Source organism: Trematomus bernacchii, unplaced genomic scaffold (genome assembly GCF_902827165.1).
Source record: "Trematomus bernacchii unplaced genomic scaffold, fTreBer1.1, whole genome shotgun sequence".
In the NCBI taxonomy this organism is placed as follows: Eukaryota; Metazoa; Chordata; class Actinopteri; order Perciformes; family Nototheniidae; genus Trematomus; species Trematomus bernacchii.
Window position 1 is genome coordinate 2254734 of NW_022987641.1, and position 27090 is coordinate 2281823.

The window sequence follows — 27090 nt, forward strand, 5'->3', positions numbered from 1 at the left end:
TAATCGTGATTATGATTTTTGCCATAATCGCACAGCCCTATTCACGACTGTAACTTTATTTGTTTTAAACTTAATCCCTACAATCCGAAGGATCGATCATGGCTCCCAATGTAGCTATGAGCTTGGCGGTTTAATTGTAGGTAGATTTCTTCCAAAAAACCACAACTGTGAAATTGTAAATCAAATCTGTGTTGATATTTTCTTGTGGAGCCTGCATTTTTTGAAGTTGTGATCTTGTTTTAATGTAAATTCTTAGTAAAACTAGCAGTTTCCCACGGTTTCCAATTTTCAATAAGCTAAGCTAACTGGCTGCTAGCTCCATGTTTGACATACAGAAGTGGTATAAATCTTCTCAGCAAAAAGGCGTAAAAGTACCTTCCCCCCCAATAAGTGATAAAAACACAACTATAAAACGAACATAGTGGCGTGTTCAGCCTCTTGATAAGGAACCTTCAGTTGGAATATAAACAAATCATATTCTGCCCTCATTGCGATGGTGAGATTGCTCTTATAAGTTCCTCCATGCAAAATCAACAAAATAAAGAGTTTCAAACATTCAAGTCACATGACAGATTCAACTCCCTTTTGATAAGAAAACTCAGTGGATGGAATAAAGGCCCGAATCAGACAGTAATGGGAATAGATACAAAAACATGTGTACAAAAAGCACGTACACATTTAAAAATCCTCATGCTCGATATATACAATTCATACTCTGTCCAGTCTCACTCATTCACAATACTGGGCAGGAGAGAGAAAACAGAAAGGTGCAAATAAGAAACATAACAATAGCTAAAAGTGTTGATCAAGTTTTGAACCACATGCTGCGTTTGGACCCGAATGTTTTTTTTAAACTTGGTCCAGCAGTTTGTAGTTCTTTTAAGTTATTCAATATCAACGATTGATCCGCAGAGCCAAAATAAAACAATAACACATTTAAGAGCTTCAGAGATAACCCTTGTTTAGATAATCCTTTATGCCTTAATATGTCTCAAAAGGCACTGGACCTTGTACAGCTTAACAGAGGAGTAAAATAACAGCATAAATCACTAAACTATTAACATGTTCTGTACCTTGAGTCTTAAGGAGTATTTTCAAGGATAGTGGGACACTCCATGCACTGTCCATGCAGAGTGATCCTGTGTTGAAGTATCGACAATATGGCACGGTCACATTTATCACTCTTAACACTAGAACCGCCAACCGGGTCAATTTGACCCAGAGCTGTTTTTTTTTGTGTGTAACCTTTTTTCAATAAAATATTAAAGTCTTCCAGTCCGTGACTTTTCCTGAAAGTGTGTTATGTAGCACCCTATGTTGTTAAAAATTGTCAATATGAAGTCAGATTGAAGAAATCGCCCAAAATATTGCCATTTATACCTATTTCCGCCAAGCGGGTCATATTGACCCCACCCCTTTTCATATAAACATGACGTGTTGCTATAGCAACGCCTTTTGTCTACTGCGGTTCCTCCTTATAGATTGAGAGATAGATTGAGAGAGAGAGATAGATGGATAGATATATTGATAGATAGTTACAGATAGAGAGAGAGAGAGAGAGAGAGATAGAGACAGTCTGTAGTGAAGGAGTGCGCTCCCGCTCACGGGAGACTGCTCGCGCTGAGCTCCGCAGCAAACAGCTGTGGGGCGAGTTGAAAGTACGTTATGCTGGCCGCGGTGTCTAAATAATGCTTCCGGGCCAGCGGGCCATTTATAATGTCGAGCCCTGCGAGTCCACAGATTATATTATACGTTTCATCCCTGTGCGATCAAAACTCTCTGTTCAATAAAAGAATATTTTACCTTGAAAATCAATGCATTCTAATAGCGGGTCAATTTGACCCAGGTGGCGGTTTTAGGTATAAAAAATCTCTGGCGGTTCTAGTGTTAAAGGACATTTAAAAAAAAAACAAAAAAAACATTTCAAATCACGTTTTCTAACTGCAAGGCCTGCAAGTACAAAAAACAACAACGGTTGTGTTCGTAGTGTTAGCTTCTACATCAGCGAGTTGTTTTTCCCTTGTGCACAAACAAATACAAATCACAATTATAAAAGATGCACAGGACAGAGGCTCAGTTCTTCCTGCACCCGGATGCAAAAATGATAATAACCGCACGAACAAGTCAGCCACTTAAATGCCACTTTGTGACATTGAGTCATAGAGTCTTTTTCTGTCACGACCTCTCTTTATATCAGTGTCTCTCCATTTGAGAGAACAAGGACAGTGTCAGAGTGGGCATCAAAGAGAGCTCTGTTCCCTTGGCAAGTATAGAACAGATTCCAAGATGACTCAGATTTTCCTTAAACCAAGGAGCCTTCTTGAGAGTGAATTGTACCATAAAGTCAGTGAGGATGTCCGCTTCCAGGTGAGGTACCTATGTGTGAGGTTAGTTTGCAAAGCATGTCTTATTACATATGTCGATTCTCTCTTCTCTCCTGGCCACTGAGGAACCGGGAAAAAAGCACAATTCACATTAATCCCAACAATCACAATTTGGCAAAAACAATAAATGGTTTACTCGATGTCCCTTTCCAGTGAAGTGTTCAAATGCAACTTGGCTAAACATTCTGGGATGTATATCACTTAAGACTCCATTTCGAATGGCTCCTGAACTGACGCTCTATTTGGCACCAGAAAATGCCAATGAAGCGCTTGGTTGAAGTAAAGCAGGGAGAGAAAAATCCTTTCATGCACATACCAGCCAGCTTTCACTCTTTTCTCCCCCCTGCCAGTCCTTTTTTCCCTCCTCCATTACATTGCAGTCCTATTCTACTAGGTACCCGGATTCCATTATCTCTCCCTTGTTCGCATTTCGCCTGTCTTTCAGTGCCTTTTATTATCCCCCCTGGTCCTCAGCTCCTTCTGTCTCTGTTTGAAAAGACCCAGAGGGGGGGTTTGGTCCAGCTGCCCCATATGTCATTCAGATACAGTAGTCAGCACAAAAAAAAAACCTAAAACATCCCCCACCCATCTAACCCCACACCTTACCAGCTGAGGCTTTCCACAACATACCATAAACACACACAATTTCTGAATTGAGAGGAGATATGGCATGTTTTTGTGAATGTGTGCTTTTGGCTGCATGTGTGCCCCGATGCTGCTGGTTTGGGTGGGGGACTTTGTTATGATAATTAGGGATTAGCTCTGGTGGGGGGCAGCAGGAGTGTGTGTGAAAAGAGTGCCGAGGTTCCTCTGAGGAAATATGCGCACTAACTTCCTGCCGCTTTACAATCCTCCTCTGCTTCCTGTAGCCCACTGAATGACCGCTATCGCTCCATCAGGAAGCTCTAACTCCCTCATTCCTGAGGGGGGCAGCATCCCACTCTCATGCGCAACGTGCCGCTTTTGTGCAGCTGCCAGAGCTGGACAAACTCTTCGGGCATGGCGTGGAACCACTTATAGGGCAGGATGTTGTCGTAGTAGTGGTGGCTGACCGGCTGCTCGTCCAGGCCCACGGAGAAGGGCCAGAACCCGTAGGCCGTCACCTCCTCGCACAGCCCCAGGGCCAGCGAGACCAGGAACAGCCCCGTGGAGAGCCGTTTGGCATGCACCCCGCGCCCTTTCCAGAATTGACCCACCGAGCGCAGGAATTCTGGGTTTGCAAAGAGCATGGTGAGGTTGGAGGAGGTGTCGGCCAGGGCGTAGTAGGCCCGCAGCGAGGGGTCGGTGCCGGGCTTCATGGAGAATGCTGGCATGTAGATGTAGCTGGAGCCGTACACCTTCATACTGTCCACGAACGCTTTCCTGGACCACAGGAGGTTCTGAAACCTGAGACAGAGTGATACAGAGGAAGAGTTAGACTTTTTTTGAAATTATTTTTGTATTCAGCTTTTCACAATCATAGACAATACACTATTCTCTGTAAGCCTTCTGTAGTTTACAGTGAAATCACAAATCAAACATACATATTTATCTCCATGTGGAAAACACTGATCTCAGAGGTAATGAGTCGGGAACAAATAAAACAATGTCTGGATGGGAAGTCTAATCTTTTCCTGCAAAACGGTGGAGTAAACCCCTGGAATCTCTCGGTGTTAAATATTGTTTGGAGCTATCTAAATGAACACTGGACAATATCTTTGGAAGAATGCTGGATTTGAAATGGTCAGTTTATAATTGTTTCCCTGTGTATTATACAGTCATTGTAACATGTCATGCTTTGTGATTTGTTGTCTGCGTGTTGTCCTTTGCCTCATTTAACTTTGCATTTTTACTGGGCCAGTCTTGTATTAATAACCTGATTGTTTGTTGTTTCATGTACCTTTATTGAAAAAATCAATAAAATAACAAATTGAAAACATACATATTTGTGGATAATACAGAGGCAGGCTCTTCAATCATGCTATATAACATACAGTATGAACATAAACAAGGTTATGGGGGTATACCTGCAGCCTATTCAAACAAGGGGGCATAGAAAAAAATACAAATATAAGACATACAAATCCCTACTAGACAAATGATGGTCGTATTGGTGTAACATATATTATCAATGTTTCCCATCTCGTCAAAAAGATTCCCTGTTGCAGTCTCAAAGCAAGGGTTATCCTTTCCATCTTAAAAATATCATAAACAATGTCATCCAAAGTAGGTTTTCCTGGTTTTAACCTCATTCTGGTGATGGCCTACTTGCTAGAGGAAGAGGGGGGTCATTTCAGTTCAGGGGCCACATACAGCCACATCTGATCTGAAGTGGGCGGACAGTAAAATCGTAGCATAATAACCAATACAAACTCCAAATGGTTCCCTTTGTTTTAGTGCAAAAAAGTCCATTCTGAAAATGCCATCAAAGTTGTCGAAGCAGTTAAGTTCTCTGTAATTTTGACACTTTGACACTAAACGTTAAGTCACCCATGACCTGGTTTACTCATCTGCTGCTCCCTCTCTGCCTGTCTACAGAGGAAATGAACTTCCTGTTGTCCGTACTGCAGCACAATGGGTGGTGGGCTCGTACCCACTATATTCAGCGCTGCATGAGTTTCAGTTTTACAGTTCAGGGTTAACTCATATGCCTCAGTCAATTTAGTTTATTTGATTCTTTAAACCCTAATCATGTTTGTATTTCATAATGCCTTTCTTCATTCTCACATTTGGAGCACTTTGAACACTCGCTTTGCTTAATGCATATTTGAATGTCATGCCTTCCTGATAACTATTTGTAGACTAGCGCCACATAAAGTTTGAATTACTGTAAACCATAACCAATAGCTCACAATATACGCTGACATCACCCTCAGCCATGCTTGCTCAAACCATGCATGCACTTTGTTCTGTATGATAAGTGATGAATGTTTTACTGAGAGGACAATGTTTTTATGATCACCTCTTCTCTACAATGCTGGGGTTGGCAGTGACCATGTGCGTTTTGGTTCCCACATCCTCCACATAATCCTTTGAAAGCGGCGGAAGGTTGCACCTGAGTGAACAAAACACACCCAGTTTATTATTCATTTTATTTTTATACACACTCCACGTACAAAATGCACTGACAGAATAAACAATTAAAGGATTCCTCGAGGTCATTTCCGTGATTATCTGATCTGATTACGCTATCAGACAGACAGTTTCCATAGTAGTGTGTGTGTGTGTGTGTGTGTGTGTGTGTGTGTGTGTGTGTGTGTGTGTGTGTGTGTGTGTGTGTGTTTACAGCAGGTCAAAGATACTTTAAGAGGTTAAAGTAATGGGAGCTAATCATTAAACTAAAAGCGAGAACAGCTAAAGAGACATTAGATGTGGCCTCGTGCTGTAAGTATTTGGCAATCTGTAGATTTTTTTCTTGATTAATCTTATAAATAAAATCTATTATAGAAATATAAAATAGTAGAAAAATAGTGCAATATGTCAAGCAGCGTATCCCACAACCCCCAAAATGTCTTGTTTTGCCCAAAAATCTAATATATTCAGTTTAAGGTAATTGGGAAATGATGACTTAAGACTGAAATAATTTCTTTCTTAAAAAGATTTTATTCTAAACTCTAAAGTGGACTGACATTGCTTAGAAGTGGTTAAACAACAACGCCTGCAGAATGGCTTCAATCTTAATTAACTGGAGTGACAATGTCCCATATTTAACACCGAATATAACGTTCCCTTTCACGTTCCCTTTCACCAAGAAACAGCTGCGGTAACAATGTGAATATAAATCCACAAGGACTAACTAAAGTTCATTTTGTGTTTGCAAGATGTGTTTAGCAGAGTATTTGAAAATAATGGAATAATGACCGCCTGCTGTTTATCACATCAGAGCTGTTTATATCAGCAGATGGAGGAAATGAAGGACAGCTGGAAAGGATACTTTTAAGAATGATGAACATATCCATTGTGTCCTTGCCGTAGTGTTTCCTCTATCTGGGTTTATCTGCCCTGCTTTGCTTAAAGGGGACCTATCATGCAAAATGCACTTTTGTACGTCTTTTTACATGAATATGTGTCCCCGGTGTTCCAGGGAACTCACCAAGTGTCAGAAAACACAACCCTCTCTATTTTCCTCCATACCCAAATCTCTAAAAAAGGGGCTGCAACGGATCTGATACAGACTGATCCAGATTTGAACACTTCTATGACGTCACAGAAGTGGCGCTACGGCTATTGGGCCAACTCCACCAATCAGGGGAATGTGGGGTTGGGCCACGGCCGGCCATTGCCGCTCGAAAGCGCTGGAGACGCTGTAGTACATATGCCAGGCCTGTAAGTGGCGCTGTAGTCTGCCACAAAAGCAGCGAAGAAGACTTCCCGCCCATAGTTACCATGGTTACCCTTCTGTTTATTCTCCGCTGTGGCTTTCTTTCTCCCTCCCCGAGGCAAGCGTTTGCTCCCGCTGCTTTAATTCAATGCAATCCCTCCCCGTCGAGGCAAGCACTGTAATTCTCTCCGGTTAGTCCACCAGCAGATGACAAACACCCACCTCTCCGCCTCTTCCAAGGAACGAGGGGACCGTGCGGCAGAGTTTCAGTTTCAGTTTCTTTCGCCGGTCAAGATGTCCGTTAAAGTTTAAATCTTCCGGACAAAATTAGAAAAGTGCCGGTCAAAGGTCTTCTTTGTTATTTATTGAGCTTTAAAACAAATGAATAACGACTCTATAGGTCTATAACAATATAATAAAACACGGAGGACGGAGATCTTTTTTTCTCCCCCTCTTGACTTGATCAGAGCACGGCTACCCTCTCCTGCGTGGTCAGCTGCAGCTCATAGAATCAGCCCAGTAGACAGCAAACAGCACATAGAGCGAAATGAGGCATGGCTAAAATGCATGATCTGTTTGGTATTTTGAAAACAGAAATGTATAAATATACCTTAGGTATGGCCCTACAATATAACATTTAAATATAGCATGATAGGTCCACTTTAAGTTTAGATTATCTCAGTAACAGTTGTGCTATCTTTTACTGTTCTGTTTCTTATCCAGTTTCATTTCTACAGTCTGTTAAATCTGGTTGTCTGAGCCAATACAGCCGAGTAATGAGGTAATGATGTATTACATTTATATTTTACAAGATGTGGACTTGCTGCTATACAATATTTTATTCCAACAGTCCATTTCAGACTCAATGTATCACATATTTAAGCCCCAAATAGACTGTTGTGTTCATAGATGGGTTGGTACTTACATTACATTGGGTATATTGTAAATATATTTCTGTTATCTCAACAAAGCAATTTCTTCCGGGAAATTGCAGGACATACATTCCACTGTCTATTTTAGGACAAACCCACTCATACTTTGTAACACAGAGACACATACTCAGAGAAGGGGTTTGTTGGGGGGCTGGTTGCAATCACGACCAATCACATCACTTCCTCTGATGTACTGACAGTTTGGTTATGGAACAAAGAGTATGGAGGTGGGGTGTTTTTTCAGTTATAACATATGATTAGGGATGGGTATCGTTTGAAATGTATCGATTCCGATTCCGGTTCTGCTTATCGATTCCAAAATTGTAAAAGAAAGAGGTCAAACGTTTAGATAACAAAAATATCTTTATTCTTTTAAAGTGGACCTATCATGCTATATTTAAATGATATATTGTAGGGCCATACCTATATAAGGTATATTTATACGTTTCTGTTTTCAAAATACCAAACAGATCATGCATTTTAGCCATGCCTCATTTCGCTCTATTTGCTGTTCTCCAGCCCTGTTTTTGCAGGGGGCTGATTATGTGAGCTGCAGCTGACCACGCCCCCCTGCAGGAGAGGGGAGCGTGTGCTCTGATCAAGTCAGAAGAGGGGGAGAAAAAGAGATGTCCGTCCTCCGTGTTTTATTCTTATATGATTATATAGAGTCATTATTCATTTGTTTTAAAGCTCAATAAATAACAAAGAAGACCTTTGACCGGCACTTTTCTAATTTTGTCCGGAAGATTTAAACTTTAACGGACATCTTGACCGGCGAAAGAAAACCTAACTGAAACTCTGCCGCACGGTCCCCTCGTTCCTTGGAAGAGGCGGAGAGGTGGGTGTTTGTCATCTGCTGGTGGACTAACCGGAGAGAATTACAGTGCTTGCCTCGACGGGGAGGGATTGCATTGAATTAAAGCAGCGGGAGCAAACGCTTGCCTCGGGGAGGGAGAAAAAAAGCCACAGCGGAGAATAAACAGAAGGGTAACCATGGTAACTATGGGCGGGAAGTCTTCTTCGCTGCTTTTGTGGCAGACTACAGCGCCACTTACAGGCCTGGCATATGTACTACAGCGTCTCCAGCGCTTTCGAGTGGCAATGGCCGGCTGTGGCCCAACCCCACATTCCCCTGATAGGTGGAGAGTTGGCCCAATAGCCGTAGCGCCACCGTCCTGACGTCAGGACAGTGTTCAAATCTGGATCAGTCTGTATCAGATCCGTTGCAGCCCCTTTTTTAGAGATTTGGGTATGGAGGAAAATAGAGAGGGTTGTGTTTTCTGACACTTGGTGAGTTCCCTGGAACACCGGGGACACATATTCATGTATAAAAGACATACAAAAGTGCATTTTGCATGATAGGTCCCCTTTAAGCTTTAACTGACATTTTTACAAATAAAAAATATACATGCAATACAAATGTATTGCACAATAGCTGTGCTTTATTTTAACTGAGCTATGCCTGTGGCAAGCTATTAACAGGCATTACACTGTGCCTTGTCTTTTTATTTTTTAGTGTTTACTTTTTTTTTTTTCTCACTTTAGAGCGTTTACCGCGATCCATTTTTGGTGTTATGAAGTGACTGAGCTCGTGAACTGTCTACGGGGGGGCGGGGGGAGCCCCGCTGCGGGGCAACTGTGGATCTCTGTCGCCTGTCAGCGCAACTTAGGCTACATGATGCCGTTTAAAAAAATTAAGGGCGGTGCCGGCCATCAGCGAACCGAGCTGGTCGTCAACGGCCCGCTGACGACCGGCCGTTCTGTGATTCTCCAGAACACACAGATGGCCAGTCTGCCCGCGGCGCAGACGGACCCGCGGCGCAGACGGACCCGCGGCGCAGACGGACCCGGTGGAATACAGGGTCTACCGCGTTTAGGAATTGTTAAGCAGAACCGAAATTGTGTATTTTGTATGGGCACCCGGTACCCGGCATTTTCTTATCGGTTCTCATCTGGAACCGAGTTTCGGTTCCCAACCCTACATATGAAGACATATCTTATAGTTTATAGTGTATAGTGTATAGTATTATATGCAGTGTCTTGATGTTTTGCAACAATATCACCACATCCAAACTGGCAATACAAGAGGCTGTTTACTGTAAACCTTCACATGTTTACATCAAGGGATATGTCCTAAAAAACAATGAAAAAAAGGCTTCCCAAGCAGGTCAGGGATAATTATCTGGGGAAAAGCAGCAAGATAATTAAAAGTGCTTAATATGTGCATAAGAACAGACACTACATGGCGTGTAAGGCTTGGTTGAAGCCCTGAAGCTACTCTGGATTGCAACATGTGTTCAGGTCTTTTCTTGCAGCGTTCAACCTCTTCCTGCGCTTTGCTGAGAAGAACGTGACAGTTTCGAGGAAACCTTTTCTTAAATTTCACGCAACTGTGAATTTGTTTTGAATACCACATTTTTTATTTGGAATTGAACAAGCACTGTCAGTTTGACCAGTGAAGATCACAAGGTCTCATTGAGCAGTTGTACACAGGTGTTATTTGGAATCAGATCGGCTATGCAATGTGACCGACATACTAGGTGCAGTCAAAGCTGCCCATTTGAATATTACTGCATATATTTTGCATCTTGTGCATGCAGACATTTCTATGCAACTATATTTTGAATCGACAGGTTTAAGCACCCTTCAAATTCATTGATTGATATAAAAACCCATTATCAGATGATCCCTGTAGTGCTAGGGTTTAGAGACATCCTGTTCAAAATGCAATATCTGATCTATCGATTTCAATCTTTTTACAGGATCACCCATGAGGATGTGTATCAATCGGATTTATTTTCCGGTGCTCTTAAAGGGTCTTCTGTTTGAGCTGGAATCCGCACGACGTCATGCACTTTTTCCTTACGCTCAAGGTCTACATTTCAAAACATTAGCTCTCTCTTTAATCCGTTCTGCTTCAACAGTCTGGATCAGTTGTCACGTCCTCAGAAGGAATACCAGCTCCATCAGAGGGGATTTCTTCCTTAATCAGAACCCATATCAATTTTCTTTGATCACTTGTTTGTGTGTAATGTCCCAATCCGCCCACATTTATTTCTTCCAGCATCTAGTTTTCAATGAGTGCTCTCCTGATGGATCTGTTCTGCTTTATGTCTCTCTGCTGCCTCTCCTCTTCCTCCCTCATCTCAGTCTGTCCCTATTTTTCTGCTTACTCACGTCTAACCTCCTTTTCCTCCTCCCTTTGCTGTGTCCTATTTTTCTTTCCAGGCCTTTCTCTCTCGGTTACAGTCGGCACCAGCTTTCATTATCACCCTGGGCTGATGGTGTTTGTCTGCTCTCATGGGCACGGCACACTCACATTTGAGCAGTGAAGCAGTCATATCGTTTCACCAATGAGGACTAATCTTTTTAGATTTGCTTTTTATTAGCAACCCCCCACTTTAAATGTTCTTTTAGTCTTTATTATTTACCTACCTTTATATTATTTTATTTATTTTATAGGTCTTAAAGGTTATTATCTTATTTTATTGATCTAACATGCTTCAATAGCAATATTTATTTTTACAATGGTCTTTTTTATTTCTTAATCGTTTAACCTTTATTAGAATTATGGCATTTTTATTACTATTATTTTTAAAATTTTATTTCTGTTGTACCTACATGTTCACTTTGTTTTATGGGGTTTTATATTTTATATTGTTGCATCGATTCAGTTGTCTTGTGTCTTATCTGTCAGAGAAACCATTATTTATTTTATTTTTATTATCATACATTTTACCTCCTTGTGTCTATTAACCTGATCAAATGTTATAATTTGCTGCATGTACCTGTAAAGTTCTTAACAAATAATCTGAGGGGAATTTCTTGTTGTCTATTTTTAACTTGTGATGTGTCATTTTGTAAAGCATGTGTTGTATGAAAAGTGCTATATAAATAAAGCTTTATTATTACTATTATTATTATTATTATTATTATTATTATTATTATTATTATTATTATTATATACAATGCAGACTCATGCACTACCAGCCCCTTTGAGTCCCCTGGTCTCTCACCGCAGGACGAAGTCGGCCTGGTCAATGTCTCGTCCACATTTGCTGTTCCGGAGAATGCCGCCATTGCCCACCACGGCACACTTCTTCAGGGGCAGCTGCAGGGGGTTTTCCTGCGTAGAGGGAAACATGCAGCTTTGTTAGCACACACAAAGAAACAGATATTCATTTTCACTCAACCTAGAAACCGAAATGGAGGCAGGTGCATGAGTGACCTTGTGTTCAGGAAAGAAAAGGACCTTCTAATTTTCCTTAAGAGACTAAAGTGCTGAAGGACAAACAAGCCTGGATATATGAGTGAGGAAGTGGACAAGTAGAGGTCATACAACTTCATAAATCAGGTTCTGTCATGGCTTTTGCGTCAAGAGCAAAGTCTATATTATACATAGAATTATTGAATCAAAAATCTTAAACGAACATAGATGAATCAGCAAAATACAAGGATTAAATACCTAGCAAACACTTTTTTTCTAATGCCTGTAAACAGAAAACGTACTGGAACTGCAAAGTGCATCAGGCCAATAACTATAACATGTTAATGTGATCTTTGAATTGAATGTACCCACATTATTTCTCAGGGAAAACAAATGTCAAAGACGAAAAAACAAAATATGATTATATAATCTCTGCTCCTACTCTTCCATTTTAATCAAATTTGTGTTCTGGTAAATGTATTTTCTTTTGTCTCTGCATAGTGTTTGTGCCTGGTCATCACAGTGTTTTTAAAAGTACCCACAAAGCCCTCAGATGAACTCAAGAACCCCTTCATACCATATTTTAAATGTGAACAAAGTTGATATTTTTACAATATTTGCAATAAAAGTAATCCGTCAATGCTATTTGGAACTGTTGATTCATTTTAAAGATAGTTATTGTAACAATTTTTCCATTGATTTTAGCTAAATATCTTGAGCTGTTGTTACAAATGTGAATATATATTGTTTTAATCAATTTGTATTTTCTGTATACAGTAGAGCTCCACCATCTCTCCACGCTCTACACCCTAGCCACTGCAGAAGTAACTCCGGGGGTGGAAATCACAGCAGCCCTATCATCATCTAAATGAAAGCCTTGGATAGATTTGTATTAAAACTGTTCCTGAGAACGCTGAAATACCAAGCTCCACGAGGCAAGGGCCAAAACTGTCCCTTCTCTTTGACATGGCTGTATTAAAGTCAAAGGCATGGATTAAGAGGGACGGCGGAAACAATTGTGCTCATTATTGCCCTCGGAGTGCACACACTTGAGAATACACACACACATAAACGCACACACACAACCCTCCGCGCCTCGGGGTCTCTTTTAGACCGTGACAGGGGGGGTGAGTCAGAGGACAATGCAATCACAATTCTTGTTTTGTGTCACCAACAAGGGAAAAATATTCCAAACAAAACTGGAACCAGATACTGTTTGACTTCCCACAGATAAGAGGATCATTCACGAGCTTGCAAATGTGTTATCATGATATTAAGGAATAATTCATCAGAAACTTTTAGGATGCTGTAGAGATACGAATAGATAATCTACTGTATAGTGAACTCTGTGTATGGACGCTCTGTTTGAGCCATTTGAATAACCAGTATTTAACTGTCAAAGCCTTAATTGGCACATTCCCTGGCAGATGCCCAGATACTGGAGCTGCTGCCAGCTTGGTGAAGTGTGGCTGGTTGTCTGTGTTCAAACCCGCAATTACAGCACTGGTAGTTGAGAGGGCTGAGAATATGTGTGTGTGTGTGTGTGTGTGTGTGTGTGTGTGTGTGTGTGTGTGTGTGTGTGTGTGTGTGTGTGAGCTTGTGCTTCCTGCCTAACTAATAGTTACTTTCCTTCCGAGAAACACCACACATGCACCTGACCTGAGGCAAGGTGAGAGAGCGGAGTCTGACACAGAAAGAAAACCACCAGCTACATCCTTGTGTCAGTTATAGATGTACCATAAAAAGACCATAAAATGTAAAGATTAACATCACTCAAGGAAGACAAGTGATGTCATGGATATAATGCCATGAATGGATTTTTATATTAGATTCTAAAGGGTTGGTTCATCCATATCCCAATAAATAGGGTGGCTGCAACACGAATAAGTTCAGGTATTAGAATCATTGATTCTATCACTACAAAAATACACTTTGTTAATAAGGACAATGGTTCTGGGAAGACACATTGATGCAGTTTTTTTAAATGTAAAAAATCCTATTGCTCAACTTAAAATGGAGGGGTCGAATACAGTAAGAGTTAAATATGTTCTTGTGTTAGGGACAACATTTACAAAAATGCAAATTGGTGATAAATGTGTTCCTTTTCTTCCCCTTTACATTTAATTGAACATGTAAGATCTAATTGAGATACAACTGTGTATTTCACTTATAAACACATACCAGCAATAAAACAACTTTTGATTTAAAACCTCCTGTGCTCACTGTGGTTCAGCCCGGCCACTCTTGCTTCATATTCTCATTTCTTTATTTATTGGCCCTCAACTCCCCCCACCCCTCATGAATGAACATGCCCGGCTCTCGCTTGCAAATTAGGGTCACAAATTCATCGCATTTACCAACCAGGATATTAAACTGCATCAGTAATGGGGATCCAATCTTCTTTATTAGTGAGATGTATTGCCCCTGGATACAAAAACCACGGCAACAGTAATTATGAGCTTCTCATTCTGTCCTGTTTCCCGGCACAAACACCCTACATCCACATGCACACCCACACACAGCATGTAAAGACATGTAAATATTAGTGCTGTGCGATTATGGCAAAAATCATAATCACGATTATAACTGGTCAATATTGATATCACGATTATTAAATACGATTATTCATTGACTTTGAAAACATCCATTTATTGAACTTTAAAACAAATTAAAATTATAATTTGAACAGTATGAATACCCTGAACTTTAAGTATAATTCAACTGAAAAACCAATACAAAAAATTAATTATACATTTATATCTAAATTTAAATAAATAATATCAAAATAATAAATACCAATAAAGAAGATAAACAAATATTTTGGAGAGCACTTCCACAACCTACTAAACATATATAAATATGATAACTAATGTCACTCACAACCTGTAATGTTTAACCTGTTAAGCCCTGAGCCTGTTTTTCAGGTCTCAGGCTCGAAAATGACATTCCCAGAACAAATGACCATATCTTCCCTTCTAAAAGGGTTAAATTAATAATCTTTTTTCTCAAAGTAATGATAAACCTGTGAGTTGGATGTAGAAAAGTCAGAATCAATATAGATGTTTTTTATTTTAAAGAAAATTCAGATTGAACATAGTAAAAAACGGTAAATTATAGTGTCCGTCCAAAAATTATTTTTTACTTATAGTGAAAACCACCCTTGGATGATGGTAAGGTAGACTAAAAGCTTTAGGAATCCAAAGTACAACATATAATAAGTACCCTGTATCAAGATTGATGCAAAACAAGTGACATTTGACCTTTTTAGAGAGATTTAGCAAAAATAAACCACTTCTGGGGTCATTTGGGTGGATTTTCCATCTCTGGCCCCCCTTGCTCGATTTTGATGGTTGACACCTCTTTCTGACCGTTAGAGCCAATAGAATCGAAGGGGGAGTCCCCCACACACACTCATTGTGAAGAGAAATGGTGGGGGCTTCGCGCATGTAATTTTCCATCAGAGTGAACCTATCTCTAGCTTTGACATCTGGAAACGGAAAAGCAGTTTTAATGCTTATGGATTATCAGAAATCATTTCAAAGGGACACAGACACATTGGATTAACCTATGGATTAACTTCAGCAGCGTTTTTATCGTTTTAATGCCATTGAAGACCACTTTGGAGAGACTACAGAGCCAAGGTAAAAATGTTAGCATTTTTAGCTACCTAGCGTCACCTGTTTTGATGTCCGTTTTTGCTTATAACGTCGCCATTTCATATAATTCAGTGATAATGTGGGTGTCCAACGATTCTGTGTCACCTCACGATGTGAAACGATGTCATGGATGTAGAGAAGAGATAAATAATAAGGTTTTGTGAGTGATTTTCGGTGCAGTAAGGTGTTAGCATTTTTCGCTCGTTGCTAATTCAGAGGCTCAGTGTTAGCATTGTGGGTTTTATTTAAAAAAAAAGAAAGAAAAAAAGATCAGTTAGATGAGTTTCTTCCCGTTACATGGATATAAAACATTCATAGTTTATTAAATGAACATGCCCTCAGACACTGTTTCCTGCAAGATGTTGCGGCAGTGCCCCGGTACCGGGGTCTCTCGGGCTTAACAGGTTAATTATACTGCTACACGCAGTTCTCTTATTTTGGTAACCCCTGATCGGGAAACCGGAAGTAGCCAAGAGGCTCCGGCTTGACGAGATTAGTGAAAGTTTACTGAACGCTAGAGAACGGAGAGCAGTCGCGGCATTATAGGTGGGCCTTCTGGGCCTAGGCCCACCCACTCTGGCACTGGGCCCACCCATTCATTGATAAAAAATGACTGGGCGAAAATATAGTTTCCAACATTTTTGATCAAAATTAATAATAAAATAATAAAATAAGAGCAAACATGTGTTTCCCTTTCAAAAAATAATAAAATTAAAAGCAACATTAATTAACGTAATCAGACCGAACTCATAGTCGAAGCGCCGGAGCAAACACATCGTAGAACGTCTCGTGGCCACGCGCAGACGAAGGAGGACAGTGGACTGGAAAGACACAAAAATATACTGCGCTCACTAACGATGTCACAACAATCGATGTTCAGGTTTTTTTTAAAGAGTAAGAACAGAGTCGCCGCCACCGGAACCACCACACTCATCATCCTCACAGCAGGTGCCGCCTCAGAGAGACGAGAGTGCATGTTGTGCCCCCGCTGAGCTCAGTCCCTCTGCGGGACATAGCACCCGTTGCAGGATAACAGAAAATAGCATCCCAGTGCCGGACCTCTCAGCCATAGATGACCCGGCAGCTACACAGCCAAAGCTCATAAAGTACCCTCAGACACTTTTCGGACAAAAGTTGCCCACTGGTATGACAAGTACACATTCTTGGAGTATAGCATTAGCAAGGACAGTGTGTTTTGTAAAATATGCCGGCATTTTACAGAGAGAGGCAGGGCCGGCGGAGAAGATACATTCAGTCGCCATGGTTACAGGGACTGGAAAACACATTGACTATGCTCTCAGTAAACACGAATGTCATTCTAGGCATAGCCTATTTTTATTAGATTATTAACAAAAATCGCGAGAAAACATTTGAACAGGCCCAGCCGAAATTACATTGGCCCACCCACAATTGAAATCCTGGCGCCGCGACTGCCGGAGAGTAAAGACACGGCAATTAAAGCTTCCCTTGTAACAGGTTTATATTTTATATATACAGCAGGGCTATTCAATTGGCGGCCCGCGGGCCAAATCCGGCCCCGGGGTGATATTTACTGGCCCTTTGAGTATAATGTTAAAAAGTCATCAATTGTTTTTTTTAAGATTTTTTTTTTTTGTGCCATAGTGCCTTTATTCCAGAGAGGGTGTTACATTGAGAGATAGAGGGGTAGACAATGCCTGAAAACTTCGACGGGCTCGGGTTTCGAACCCACCTACTATACTGTAGTGACAACTCCTGTCATTGATTGCATCTCTGCGTGAATGATTAGATCATTTCACCTAAATGAAATCAAATGAAACATGTAGGCCTACTGAGTTCTGAACTTGCCATTTAGATCTATAAAGGCCTTGGGGCTATGTTGTTTGATTGAATTAAACACAATATATGCACTCCACTATGCTGTTGTAGTATTTACTGTATCTGAAGCTCTTAAATATGATTGCTCATATTTCAAGCCATCTTTTTCCCGGCCCCTTGCTTTGGATCATTTTCATCAACCGGCCCCCATTCCAAACTAATTGAATAGCCCTGATATACAGTCTATGGTTTATATGAATTTATTAAACCGACTGCAAGTCACAACACAACCTGGCTGAGAGGGCTTAGGGAGGGGTGAAAGCGCATGCACGGGCAGGATGTATAACGCAGGATGTATAACGCAGGATGTATAACGCAAGACAAATTGAGAGCATCATTGCGAAAGGGAATGCAGCAAAATAATCGTTTTTTTTCGATTACGTTGTTTTCATAATCGTTGCAAGCCAAAATCGTAATCGAGATTAAAATACGATGAATTGCACAGCCCCAGTAAAAAATAGCCCTGTAAAAAATATCTGTATACAAGCAGAAATACACACTTAAGGTCCAGTTTTGCACACCGCTACAGTTTTACCCATGCATAAACATCTCTCCATCTTAGATTAGGCCGAAGTGGAAACAACACAGGACATATCCTCTTGAGAACACAGAGCAGGAGAGAAAACACTTCACATTTAGCCTTATCTGCAATTTTCCAGCTGTATCATGTCTGGTCGTTATAGAAACAAGATGTGTTAGATGCTTATCATGGTGATTAATTGAAATGGATTGAGTATCTTTCATTTCTGCTTTTTAACTGATGCTGTGTTTGTTTCTCTAACCAGCTTCCACATTTTATTGTTGACTCCCCTCACATGGCAGAGCTTCGAACCAGTAATCCTCTCTCCTTCTGAGAATGTCAGTCCTCCACCCCCGCCCCCATTATGGATCACCAAAAAAACATGTTAAAGGTCCCCTATTATACTGTTTTTCATCAATATAGGTTACCTTGGTTGGTTATTGGCTAAAAAACACAAGCCAAAAAATAGTTATGACATCATAAAGTGGCCAAAATCTGATCAGCTCATTTTCAGACAGGTTTTTATATAAATGGATCAGGACAAAAAGTGAGCGAATCTTTTTTCCTGAAACTTTCAGAATCTCTTTACACAGAGGGGGCACATGTTGATGTATAAAAGACATGAAAAAGTGGATGTTGCATAATAGGTGACCTTTAAAAACCACAGTCCCACACTCAGTCGTATTGTGCCGAGTGTGTGAATAATCAAATCACTTAATCTGTTCTTATTTGCTTTTCAAGAACACAGCTTCCTGCCTGCAGCCTGAATGTGTTTTGTGGCACCCTGTTATTCCTTTACGCAGCGTCCACACGGCGGCGTGCGTTGAAGCTTGCCGGCGGGCGTGTCTGAAACTCGACCAACAACCAATCACATGAATCTCCCGCCCCGGACACACAAGCACGCGGTTTGATTGGCTAGAGCTTGTAATGGCATTTGATTGGCTGACGCTTCCGTCGAAGCTTCAAAAGTTGAACATTGCTCAACTTTTGAAGCGAAGCGACGGAACCACAATGCAGTTCGGCAAAGCGTGACGTCACGCCATTCAAAGTGAATGGGCAGAAGCGTTGAAGCTTCAACGCACACCGCCGTGTGGACGGGCCGTTTGTGTTTCTGAAGACTACATACCTGCACAAAGAGGGGGTAGGTCTCATTGTTGACAGTGCGCGAGTGGTAGAACTCTCCATCGTACCACAGGACTTTGCCCATCGGCGAGTTCTCCTTGGTCACCGCAAACATCTTCCGCGGCTCGCAGCACTCCGTCAGCAGCTTCCTGTACAGAGAGGATGTGGGGAATAATGAGTCGGTAATGATGTAATGATCTGTGACACAAATTTGATTCAACAGGGCTGCTGGGATTCTGATGAAAGACAGGCTATAACAATTGTTTAATTATTTGCCTGGAGACTGAGTAAGATGTGTGTTAATATGACAGGACAAGGAACTCTTTTGTAAGGTTAAGGCCTGTACATCACATGAAGTTATCACATATTTTAGATTATTATCAAGAATATCAATAAAAGGCTCATTAAATGGATGTTTAATACTTGGGACTGTCTTAGCTTATACACTATGTTGTTGTTCAAATAAAAAAAAAACACTGGACAAAACCTTCCTGTTACTTATAAACGCACAGCATCAGCAGGTGTCACCTTCCCTGATTAACCTAATCGGCTTTGCCATTGGAGAATTGTCAATTCTCAGCGGAATAAGATGTATTCCCACCTATGATTCCCACAGAGGGAATAACATGCTCTGTTCGTCAAGTTTATAAAACAGTATCGCTGTAAGTAAGTCTGTGGTACTAAATCAAGAGTCTGGATGATATGTTTGTATCTCCTGAGGTAGGCTATTACTGTTATTTTCCAGTTAGATTTCTTACAACATTTGACAGATTTAAAAAATGTTTGTGTGTTTTTGGTATAATTACAGTTGTTATTATTGATTTGAGCATTTTAAGCAATTCTAAAATACTTTTTTGTGGGACAGTGTCAACATAATGACATGCCCATATGTTCAGGGGCCCCAAATAGAAAGAAAGGAGGTCACAGACTCAATTATTCCTAAGAACCCCTGGTGATATGTTGCTGCTTAATATTCTTTTATGTGTCCTTTACTATGCAAAATCAAAAACACAAAGGAACATCTCTACCGACCTTCTTGTTCTCTTTTTAAAAACACAGGGACCTAGTAGAATCTGCTTTAAACCATGGAGAGAAATGTGAGACCTGGTACGAACCTGTAGTGATCGATGCCCGTCTGGTTCTTCTGCCATGCCTCCCCCTGCCTCAGCACCTCCTCCACGATGTCCTTATCGCGGGGGAGTCTGTAGACGGGGAAGATGTAGAACCAGCAGAGCACCAGCACGCACAGAGCGGCCCACACCGACAGCTTGCCTCGGTAGCATCGAACCAACATGTTTCCCCCTCTTGTCTTAGCGCAAAACAACCGGAGCATGCACCTTACACCGGTGCAGTAAAGCTTCCCCTTTCTCAAAATCTCCGCCCCAGACACGGTGAAGGCTGAATGGAATCTGGTAGTCTGTTACCCGGTTGTTTGTGTGAAGCTTGTGTCTGAAAATCCGTGTTTTTGTTGGTGGGGCTCAGATGGGGAGAAACAGAAGCGCCTGACCCTGCAGCAGCTCACACTCGGGTGCGGGGTTGTGGTGCAGTGTGTCGGGCTCTGCAGGAATCCTCCGCTCTGCTCCCGGTGCATCACCACCATCATCACAGCCTGATTGTGAAGAATCATGCGGGCCCCCTCCTCCCCGCCCCGGTGTCCCTCCGTATCCCAATCCGAAAGAGGGGTACCCCGATGTACCGGTTCACGTTGATTCCCTTTTCTCCCGCCCTCCGCTCCTCTTCTCTGGCCTCCGCTGTCCGCGTCCTGCTTCGGGCTCTGCGGTGCAAAGTGAACCGGGCCAGTCCAATTGAGTCCACCTTCACCTCCCCCTCGGTCTCCTCCTGTCAACACCCCCCTCCGCCGAGACAAAGTGCTGCTTGTGCTGCTGAAGGCGCGTCCAACTCCCCCGAGACTGCACTAGTGAGACCGGAAGTCGTGGCTTCAAAATAAAATCATGCACACAGAACACGATTCTTGGTGGAAAATGTCTCCAGCTGACTTTTCTTTTACTGTGTCGAGCTAATTCACTAACATTAATATAAGCGTCATTCAAAAATGCACAGTGCATTTTCTAATAACATTTATAATCTGTGTGACACAAATATGCACGATTGTTTTGGGCTCCCCCTATTTATCTGAGCTGTACTGTACTGTACCCAATATACAAGCTGTTAATAAACTTTTCAATCAATCAATCAATCTCAAAGTCGGCCTTCAGGGGAGCTCCCTCCCTCTTCGGGGGAGCCAAGCCCTGGCTCCCCCCCCATTTTGAAATAGTGCATACAATGCTAAAAGGCTAGGGTATGTGTTAGCATCATGGATGTATAATAACTTAATCATATAATCCGTTCTTATAAATTATTGTGCATCCATGGGTAAAGGTAAAACGCATTTAGTACTGAACCAAGCCCCCAGGAAGTGCGCCGGACATTAAGGAAAATATTCGTTGTGGCCAAACGGCGGTACTACACTTCCGTATCAGTCGCTGTACCCGGAAAGACTTTTTCCCATTGATTAACATTGGGAAAGAGACGTCTGTAAATTGTTGGATAATTTTTTTTAAACTAAATAAACTACCCAGTATGAACATTTGCATAGCCCTTATTAAAAACATTCGGTCCTCAAGTTGTAAAATGTGCTAATAACGTTATTCTGAGAGTTATTTTCCTCGGCATTATGAACGCGCATCTAACCCACGGGACCGCGCCGCCCGGCATGTTCATGTGACGTGTTCAGTAGCCTACTACATGAGTTTTCTTTTTCCCATGGATGCACAATAAGAACGGATTATATGATTATATGAATACTTTCGTGATGTTTCGCTCTCTCAAAAGTTGGGCCATTTTGTCTTCATGTGCCAATGAGCAACTCTCATAGGAATGAACGAGGCCCCGCCTCCCACGCTGTATCCAGTTCTTATTATACATCCATGTACTGAACAACGAATATTTTCCTCAGAGTCCGGCGCACTTCCTGGGGGCTTGGTTAGCATCCACAGCAAGATTCAAAGTAGTGTAGTTATGGCAATGAAAATGTTAAAGGGGACCTATCATGCAAAATGCACTTTTGTACGTCTTTTATACATGAATATGTGTCCCCGGTGTTCCAGGGAACTCACCAAGTGTCAGAAAACACAACCCTCTCTATTTTCCTCCATACCCAAATCTCTAAAAAAGGGGCTGCAACGGATCTGATAAAAACTGATCCAGATTTGAACACTGTCCTGGCATCAGGACAGTGGCGCTACGGCTATTGGGCCAACTCCACCAATCAGGAGGAGACAGCCACGGCCATTGCCGTTCGAAAGCGCTGGAGACGCTGTAGTACATATGCCAGGCCTGTAGATGGTGCTGTTCTCATAGAATCTGCCCTTGCAAAAACAGAGCTAAAAAAATGTCAAATTAAGCAAAATGAGGCATGGCTAAAATGCATGATCTGTTTGGTATTTTGAAAAAAAAAAGTATAAATATGCCTTATATAGGTATGGTCCTATACTATATTATTCAAATATAGCATGATAGGTCCACTTTAAATTCCATGCTCCTTCAATAATGCAACATAAATATATATAAGATAATAAAATAATTAAAAAAATAGAGCAGAACAGAAATACAATAAAATAGATAAAAAAGGATAATAAATAAAGGAGCAAACCTGCATAATATTTCTAATAAAAATGTAGGGAATGTTATTTGTTCCCTGAGGAGTAGTTTTATTAGAAACACATCAGGAAATTACCAGTATGTTTTTTCTGAAAACATTTGCAACAGGGTCTGCATAATTTATTATGGATCCATACATCCATGTATTTTTATGTGATAAATGTTTCTCTTCAACAACTTTTGACTGCAATAGTTTGTTTTCAGGGATTATAGCCAACACATTGGATACACATGCATCTTGTCTTTTATTTTGAAAGTCCCATTTCACAGTCCTGTACTAACTCCCGCCAGCTGACTGCTTTTTCGTCTTTTGTTTTCTTAGTTGTGTTCTCTGTATTTTACATGTTTGTGTTATGTGTAACGTTGCTGCCTTCTTGGCCAGGTCAGCATTGTAAATGAGATTTTATCTCAATGCTTTTTATCTGGTTAAATAAAGGTTAAATACAAAATAAATAAAAAGCTTGACCCCGGCAGCTGCACTCGGGGGTCTGTGATGTGAGGCTCTGCTGCCCCCTGCTGGACGCTCTCTGCACTGCAGGAACAAAGATTTAAGGATGATTGAGACGCTGTCACAGCATGCTACCACACCCTAACTCCACACCGACCGAGGTCACCGTATGATCCTATTTTAATCCATACATGGTTTACCAATCTCTTTTACACAAGATTACGCAGTTATTTTCATATTTTGCCCTGAAATATTACATCATTTTCTATTCTATTCAGATTTTTCTGCACACCAGCAGAGTATTACTGTGTAAAGTGCTGCTGTCGTGTGGACAAAGTCAGTATTACATGTGAGCACTTTAACAGCCGTGGCTCTGTGCATGTGTCTTTGTGTGTAAGAAGAAGTGTTTAACTTTAGTGTTGTGTTTATGATGGCAAATGTCTTCATATTATATGTTATTTCTTTAAAGTTACCACAGGAGTCTTTGACTTATAATTCTGAGCACTAATGCTCAGAGTTCAATTTCAGTGTAAATTTAGGGTGAGGTTAGGGACACATTTAGATATGAATGTTGATGTGTCACAAGGCTATTTGTGTGCATTCGATTCTGTGTATAGCTTTATTGATTTTAAATAGACTTGTCCTCACCCAGCCCGTTATGTGCTAATGCAGATGCTTCAGGGTTTAAGGTTGAAGGAGAAAAACATAATATATTGGATTGAGGAATTGCTGCATTTTTATTTGTTTGCACATAAAGAAAAACACAATTATTTTGAAAAACATGATATGTTAAAAAGCCTTTCACTTACACAAAGACATATTCCCGAATAGGCAACCACAAAATAAACAGACATGTCACAAAAGACACTTTTGCTTGTGCTACTCAGAAAAAACATGTAAAAACACATGAATAAAAAGAAAATATAGCTGTAAAAAACAACTGAATAGTTATAGAGCATACAAAGACATCTCAATTGAAATGTCTACATCCACATAAACACATAAAAACAATAACCATACTTAAGTTATCTCACTGCCCTCGTGCCCTTTAGCCCTGTACAAGCTGATGAAAGTGCGATTAGTTGAGAAATGTTGGCCACTCAGGGCACCCTCTGCCCCCCGCTGGGATCTCTGAGGGCGGCGTCAAGGTCAGAGTGGCGGGCAGAGCGGCGGGCAGGGGGATGTAATGGCAGTCCACTGGGCTGGAGTCATGTGTCAGCTGCTCCCTGCTCCCCGTGTCCAAACACTGAGCCACTGTGGAGCTCTGTTCATATATGAACAACATGCTTTGTTAGATGTTAAGAATAGTACATATTATTAGTTAAAAAGGTATTCAGATCCTTTATTAAAGTACATTTAGCGATAAAATAATCAATTAATTAAAAGCATTATTAGCTAAATGTATTTAAATTTGATGTGGAAAGTATTGGCCCCTGTGGGAACTATATATTTGAAAATATTTTACAGATCCATATGTAGCATTTACTGTAGTAGTCAAGAATGAGCTAATTCTAACCACTGTTCATGCAGTTTTGTAGTCTTCTGTAAAAATATTTATAAATCAGAATCAGAAAGAAACAGGTTAATTGCCAAGTAGGTTAACACATACGAGGAATTTGGTGTATATGGTGCATACATACAGTAAACACAGTTAAAGAAGATACATTGTAAGAAAAAACAAACAAATAAAACAGTTGTAAAAAAACATAAAAATCTTATAGCATTAAGATATAGAAAATCATTTACATAAAATATAGATATACCAAAGAATATGTACAGTATGCTAAGACAAAATACTCAGGATCGTATACAGTATGATGTATGTAATTACATCTGTTAAATAAGTGAAGTAAAACTACAACATTTGCAGCTGAATTAAAGTGAAGTATAAGTATGAAGTAGCATTAATAGTAAAGTACCTCAAAGTCACACTTTGGTAGTCTATGTAAATGTGTGCCTAAAACATTGTGTTCATAGTAGCCATTGTGTCTCTTAATAAGATCAAACATTGTTAGGGTCATGTTATAAAACAGTTTCTAATGATACTACAGAGCTCAAAGTCTAGAAACGTCATTGCTGAGCTGGCTGGGTCATGACAATGGATTCAGATGGATTATAGAGCGACAACTGACAAAACAAATATCACTCCGACAGCAGGTGAGGACGGACTGAGAGACTTGAAGATCACGCATCAACGGCCTGCGCCTCAGGGATTAATGTGGCTTTAGCTGATGTTCACTTTTCCTTCTTTTATTCCCACAGGTTCAAATTGTTCACATTGACCACCAAATAAGGAGAACTATGGGGTGACACATTGATCTGTCACCTACCTATTTATAAAAAGCAGTGAGAGTAGAAAGTGCATTTCAAGCACTTCCCGGATACCAAGGCCTCCATGTTATTTGTTCATTGTGTGTATGTGTCTGTGTGGTGGAGATGGAGGGGAGTTGGGTTGCAGCAGAAATAGTGCTCCCACCTGCTGAGGATCAGCGAAAAAATAAAATGATGACAGAACATTTGTTGCCCCCCGTGTCTTCCTCTTTTTATTGCCTCTCAGTGCTCACAGAAGAGTTGTCTCTTCAGCTCCTGCCCCCTGTGGCATTAGTGGCAGGAGCCTACAGACACTGGTTGACACTAACATGCTTAATAAGGAACTGTGATTACATCAAAAGATATTTTGTTAGCCTGGAAAACTATGGAAACAAACATTTTTCAATGGCTTGGATCGCACCAATTCATTAACCTCTTAAGCCCTGAGCCTGTTTTTCAGGTCTCAGGCTCGAAAATGATATTCCCAGGACAAATGACCATATCTTCCCTTCTAAAAGGGTTACATTAATAATCTTTATTCTCAAAGTAATGATAAACCTGTGAGTTGGATGTAGAAAAGTCAGAATCAATATAGATGTTTTTTATTTTAAAGAAAATTCAGATTTTACATAGTAAAAAACTGTAAATTATAGTGTCCGTCCAAAGATTATTTTTTACTTATAGTGAAAACTACCCTTGGATGATGGGTTAGTAGACTAAAAGCTTTAGGAATCCAAAGTACGACATATAATAAGTACCCTGTATCAAGATTGATGCAAAACAAGTGAAATTTGACCTTTTTAGAGAAAAAAACCCCCCACTTCTGGGGTCATTTGGGTGGATTTGACCTATCTCTGGCCCCCCTTGCTCAATTTTGATGAATGAAATCTCTTTATAACCGCTAGAGCCAATGGAATTGAGGGAAAGTTATATACACACCAAAACGTTAACAAATAAGGAGTGAGAGTGACGCGTTACCAAAACCGGAAGCTGCATACACTCTGGTGGCTACCATTAGCAGCTAACTTTTCCGCTCCGATCTTTACATAAAAAATGGAATTATGGATTATAAATAATTTCTTCAAAGGCACAGGTACATTATCAACCTATGGATCAACAGTTGTAGCATTTTTTTTTTCGTTTTAATGCCATTGAACACGTCTTTTGACCTAATTGACAGCTGCGGTGAGACGATCTGCCGTAAAAGCTCCGTAAAGGTACGTGTTGTGATGTCTGTGTTTGCTTCCCCTGTCGCAAGTTCGGATCGCTCAGTGATGATACTATACCTAAATAATCTGTGGAGTCTCAGCTTTAATCGGCTATATTGTATGTGCAGCTACGATAAGTAATAAGGGTATCTTTATCTTGAATTGTGTGTCGCAGTGCGTTAGAATTTTTTCGCTCAGGGGTCATTTAGACGCTTCTTATGAGACTTGTGTTTTGTTTTGGTAAAAATGGTTCATATCTTCAGTTAGCTGAGATTCTTCCCGTTAATCTGGTGCTACACATTAATAGTTTCATAAATGTTAAGAAGCCCTGAGACATTATCTCGAAAAGAAAACGGTGGGAGGGGTCCAATGGGGGGACCGCCGTGCTTAAGAGGTTAATAATTACATACAGTATAGCACATAATGAGATCGTTTTCATAGAGACTATGACATCACTTTTTAATGCAGCGTCCAAAAAGTTTTATG

At 40.7% G+C, this 27090-nt stretch overlaps 1 protein-coding gene across 1 annotated transcript; it reads right to left on the reverse strand.

Annotated features, from left to right (window-relative positions):
• Positions 1-1853: 1853 nt before the first annotated feature.
• st8sia1 (ST8 alpha-N-acetyl-neuraminide alpha-2,8-sialyltransferase 1) lies at positions 1854-21033 on the reverse strand. Its single transcript, XM_034133661.1, has 5 exons — positions 20094-21033; positions 18983-19127; positions 11633-11742; positions 5326-5418; positions 1854-3770 (listed from the first exon to the last, which is right to left on the reverse strand). Exons 1-5 carry the CDS (start codon positions 20309-20311, stop codon positions 3299-3301), a joined length of 1038 nt encoding a protein of 345 aa, XP_033989552.1. The 5' UTR covers positions 20312-21033; the 3' UTR covers positions 1854-3298.
• Positions 21034-27090: the final 6057 nt, after the last annotated feature.